Source organism: Aphanomyces invadans (assembly GCF_000520115.1).
Source record: "Aphanomyces invadans strain NJM9701 unplaced genomic scaffold supercont1.31, whole genome shotgun sequence".
Taxonomy (NCBI): domain Eukaryota; phylum Oomycota; class Saprolegniomycetes; order Saprolegniales; family Verrucalvaceae; genus Aphanomyces; species Aphanomyces invadans.
In genome coordinates this window covers 329200-333830 of record NW_008580176.1, presented here as the reverse complement: position 1 = coordinate 333830, position 4631 = coordinate 329200, and the positions used below count along the sequence as shown (strand labels likewise).

The 4631-nt window shown below is 51.7% G+C and overlaps 3 protein-coding genes across 4 annotated transcripts; 1 reads left to right on the top strand and 2 right to left on the bottom strand.

Annotated features, from left to right (window-relative positions):
* The first annotated feature begins 207 nt into the window (after positions 1-207).
* H310_11386 lies at positions 208-2023 on the top strand. 2 transcript variants are annotated; one of them, XM_008878054.1, is made up of 4 exons: positions 208-833; positions 877-1179; positions 1466-1571; positions 1638-2023. In XM_008878054.1, exons 1-4 carry the CDS (start codon positions 301-303, stop codon positions 1890-1892), a joined length of 1197 nt encoding a protein of 398 aa, XP_008876276.1. In that variant the 5' UTR covers positions 208-300; the 3' UTR covers positions 1893-2023. The 2 variants fall into 2 exon arrangements, with proteins under 2 accessions (XP_008876276.1, XP_008876277.1); XM_008878055.1 differs by having other exon boundaries at positions 1466-2023.
* Positions 2024-2280: 257 nt separating this feature from the next.
* On the bottom strand, positions 2281-2751 carry H310_11385 (hypothetical protein; the record flags this gene model as incomplete). The annotated part of the gene is made up of 1 exon (XM_008878053.1): positions 2281-2751. One exon carries the CDS (start codon positions 2749-2751, stop codon positions 2281-2283), a length of 471 nt encoding a protein of 156 aa, XP_008876275.1.
* Positions 2752-2820: 69 nt separating this feature from the next.
* Positions 2821-3168, bottom strand: H310_11384 (hypothetical protein; the record flags this gene model as incomplete). Its single annotated transcript, XM_008878052.1, has 2 exons — positions 2821-2957; positions 2997-3168. The coding sequence occupies 2 exons, from the start codon at positions 3166-3168 to the stop codon at positions 2821-2823; spliced, it is 309 nt and encodes a 102-aa protein (XP_008876274.1).
* Between the last annotated feature and the right edge of the window lie 1463 nt (positions 3169-4631).

Here is a 4631-nt window from a genome sequence, read left to right as displayed (position 1 = left end):
CACATTAAGATAATTGCATTCTAAGTATCAGTAACAAAGTGTACAGTTTTTGTTTGACGGCAGCAAGATCAAGTTGTATCATATCATGTGCTTGGACGTAGATACTATGGTCATCGATTGGCCAAAAAAGTCGTCTTTATTGCATTCGTTGTACCCATTTTGATCATACCTCCGTGGTTGCTTTGCGATTAACGTGGAGATCCAGAATGACCATTGATTGGTGCATTGTATACCTGAACGGTATCTGATTGGTGCTTGTCATGTCGAATCATACGAAAACGGTAAGATCACTCGAGCATCATGGTGGTGATCCAGCGCATGATCCAACATCTTCGCGCCCGCGTCAGGCTGCCTCCGTCGGCCACATCCCATTTCATTCCTCGGTCGTCAAGGAACAGTGTTGAGACTCCTCGCTCCCGTCGGGTGTCGGTGACGCGAGCTGCTGGCGTCGTGGCAGTTATGGGCTTGCTGTACGACCAAGCCACACTCATGGAGCCAAGACCGTTGACGCTGGATCGTAAGACAACGCGCCTCGTACCCGTGCAAATGCGTAAGCGCACGTCGAAGGCGGACTCTCCGCTCCTCGTGTCAGCTTCTGCTGTCCGAGGTGATCGACCGACGATGGAGGATGCACTGTTCATCGCACCAAACCGCCGTTTCACAGCGGTCTTTGACGGCCACGGCGGCGCCGACGTGTCTTCGTATCTAAAGGCGAATCTGTACGACCATATTTTGGCTAATCTCGGGCCAGCTAAGGACACGTGGAATCTCGACGAGATTGAGACGAGCTTGAGGGACGCATTCCGCACAGTTGACGCTGTCATTCTCGAACGGTTCGTGTCATTGTCTGGTTCCAATTGAATGAAGTGATACTAGGCGCGAGTGGATCGCGCAAGGATCGACAGCGACTGCAGTGCTTCTTATGGACGACTTGATATGGAGCATGAACGTTGGGGACTCCCGCGCAGTGTTGTGTCGCAATGGCCGAGCCGTCAACCTAACGCGGGACCACAAACCTAACGACCCCATGGAGCGGTCTCGAGTCGAGAAAGCTGGCGGTCGCGTTCAATGGCACGGACTTCGCGACCCCCATGGCCGCCCGATCGTCGACATGGGTGCCTATCGAATCAATTCAAACTTGGCAGTTGCCCGGGCCTTTGGCGACGGCGACCAGCGACCGTATGTGTCACGCCAACATTTCCCTGTTTTATTTCGTTGGCTCGAGTGTGTTCTGGCGTCATCGTTAGGTTCAGCATGGTTGCATCTTGCGTGTTTGGAGTGGAGCTTGAAGCCACGTCAGCACGCTTGAACAAAATATTGTCTCTTGGCATCCAGTTGGTGCCAGAACAGCCTGCATGTCGGGTGCATATGAGTCTTCAGGCGGTATTTCACGCGTGATGAGCGATACCCTGCATGTGTTTTTTTACGTTGGGCGCAATTCGACTTGCTCATGTACGTGGAGTAGGTACGTGTCGGGAGAGATGGAACTCAAATGCTTTCGACGTGACCCGAGCGACAAGTTTATTGTTGTTGCGTCTGATGGGCTATGGGACGTCTTTACCAGCGCCGAGGTGAGCATATCGCGGGCTCGTCGGAAATATAGTGGTCATGATGGGCACGATCGTGTCTCTGGCAAGGTTGTCATGTTTGTTCGAGATGTCCTGGCGGGCGAAGTGGGTAGTCGCGAGTCGTGGCGAAGCGGCAGCCACGCAGAAACGAGCGTTGAGTTGTTTGAGTGGCGCCAAATGTACAAGAACGACAGCGACATGATTCAGGCAGCTCTCGCGACGAGAAAAGAGCAAATGGCGAAGTACCTAACTCAGGAAGCGCTCTTCCGAGGCACGGCCGATAACGTGGCGGTCGTCGTGATTTGGCTCGACAAAGTCAAGTAGTTTTCAGATTCAAATTGGTATACAACGTGTCTCGATCTTGCTCCCAATTAGATCTGTAACGACATGCATCGAGGCGACGCGCGCCCTTTGCACGGGGTAGAGAATGACCACGCATATTTGGTGGTCAATAGGACATAATCGATTCTTAGTGACTCCATCATTCGTTGTAGGGTATGCCCCCGTTTGTTGATTCGATGAGGTAGGCGCGAGCTTCAACGGGCCAAGTTCGTCAGGCTGTGTTGTCGAACGAGTTGTGCACTTTGCACGTCGCCATCCCATGAGTGCGCAGCGAGGTCATTGAGCACGCCACACGGAACTGCACCTACCAAAACACCAGAACATTCGCGACGGAGTGGACAAGACGGCCGTGAAGTTAGGGCGAACGGTTTTACGCTATTCCCGGCTGCTGTCCGCCACCTTTCAGGTGTCGTGTATGGATGCCAGGTCGAATATGACGGAATTCACGAGAAAGAGACAACGAGGGCTCCCGGTGATGGAGTTCACATTGCCGCGGCGCTTGTGTCGCTGATCTTGGGCTTTTTCGACGGCAGAGGAACTGCCACAACGCGATCGAGAACAGGTAAAACTCGTACGAGATCATGGACGTGTACGTGGCATCTCGCGCTGCACGTCCGCGGTTGCATTGACCGCAATTTCCCGCTGAATTGTCATTCGAGATCGCCACGTTGCTGTTGGCCAGCTTGTACAATATCGCCGCAACTGGGCGTGCCAAGCCATTGACGGTCGTGACCAAGCCGTGCACGTCGCAACGCATCCGACACACACGTGAGAGGGAAGCTGCCATGGCGCCGACAGTGTAACTGGACACGTGATCACCAGACTTTAGGCGGTTCTTCATGCACGTGCCGTTGCGGCTTCGCTGAACTTATGCAGCTACTGTAGCGCTTGGTCCGAAGTTGGCAGCAGCTTACTTAAGCAACGCAACAGTGTGCCAGTCCAGCAGGTGGTCCAGCATGTTACGCGACTTGCGACGGTAATCCAAGGTCGGGACGCTGTCGCTGAGCCCGCCCATGTCGATCTTGACCGGCCTCGGGGTGTTTACAACTGCGCTTTACATCGTCAAACCCTTGCGAGTGGAAGTACAATTTGATGACCGGAGCGCTGGGTGGGTGCCGTACACGATCCCGATGGAGCCGCATTGCGCGAACAGCTGCATGGCTTCCGTGCTGAGGAGTGGCGCTACCAGGACAAGTGTGCCTTTTTCGGGCACCATGCAGCCCGCTTTCAGATTGTACGCAAGTGCGGTGGAGTCCATCTCAAGATCGCGAGGTAAATGCTAGCTCGAAAACGAAATGGTTGTATTAGAGTGATTTTGCTATCACAAAATTCACTGTGAAAAGTCGAGAAAGTTCTACGGCAAAATTCACTGTGAGAAATGATTTTGCAAAGTCAAAATTCTTTGTGAGGAGCATGGACGAGGAATCGGCACTCCTCACATCACTTGCGCTCCTCCTTCATGCCTGCGAGCCACACACACGAGCGATACACATACCCCAACACCGATTTAATCTAAAGGCTCAGACTGATGCAACATGCGAGTTTCACTTTCGCTTCAACAAGGCGGAGATCCAACAGCTTGCCGTGCTCCTCCAAATCCCGAATCCTGTCATCACAAAGCTGCGATACAATGCAAGCTCCGACGAGGCTCTTTGTATTCTCTTGAACCGCTTGGCCTGGCCGCACCGCTTGGGAACAATGGTATTGCTTTTTGGGCGCAGCCGCGAAGCCTTGTCGGCGATTTCAAACGAGGTCATGGGACACATCTTCAGGAAATTTGGGCACCTACTCCAGTGGGACAAGGAACGCCTCAGCCATGCGTGGATGGAAGCCTGTGCTATTGCGATTTACAAACAAGGTGCCCCTCTCGACTGCTGCATTGGATTTATCGATGGAACGGTTCGTGGAATTTGTCGCCCTGGCAAAGGCGTGCAGAAGACAGCGTTCAATGGGCACAAGGTGTGTAAGATAGTTGTGACATGTTGGAAGGACTCATGGAATTCTCGTTAGCGAAAGCATGCGCTAAAGTTTCAATGCATTACAAGTCCCGATGGGATTATTGTTCACCTCTACGGACCTGAGCCTGGCTCTCGGCATGACGCATATCTTCTTGAAAGAAGCGAGATTGTTGCCAAACTGTCTGATATTTTGGTGTCCGATGCGAAGCGCTACGTCATCTATGGTGATCCTGCCTATGGTTTAAATGATGTTGTGATTTCAGGCTACAAAGGCGCCCAACTAGACAAATATCAGCAAGCCTTTAACAGTCGCATGAGTGCTGTGCGCGTCAGCGTGGAGTGGGGTTTTGGTATTGTCCGAAACCTTTGGACATTCGTGGACCACGAGAACGGCCAAAAACTTTGGGCACAAGCCGTTGGAATGCAGTACGCTGTTGCTGTTTTATTGACAAATGTTCATACGTGCATGAAAGGCGGCAACCAAGTTTCAGATTACTTTGGAATGCCTCCCCCAAGTGCAGAAGAATATTTATACTCTAAGAGTCGTAAATATTGATTTCATTTCATCGGAAATTGTTATCAAGATGCAAGGTCAAAGTAAAAATGAAAATGGTTATCATGATTGTTTGCTCATTACAAAAGACTTTAGAACTTCGAGCGCTCCTTGCATAAATTCTAATTGAGCTTCACGTTCCCGGCGCTCAAGCGAAAATCGTGCTTCACGTTCTGCCTTGTCAAGCTCGTATCGCTTCTCCTCCAACTC

Coding starts and splice junctions, on each gene's coding strand:
- H310_11386 (XM_008878055.1), top strand. CDS start 301: ATGGTGGTGATCCAGCGCATGATCCAACATCTTCGCGCCCGCGTCAGG. Junction 834..876: donor GACGCTGTCATTCTCGAACG/GTTCGTGTCATT, acceptor AAGTGATACTAG/GCGCGAGTGGATCGCGCAAG. Junction 1,180..1,465: donor GGCGACGGCGACCAGCGACC/GTATGTGTCACG, acceptor TACGTGGAGTAG/GTACGTGTCGGGAGAGATGG.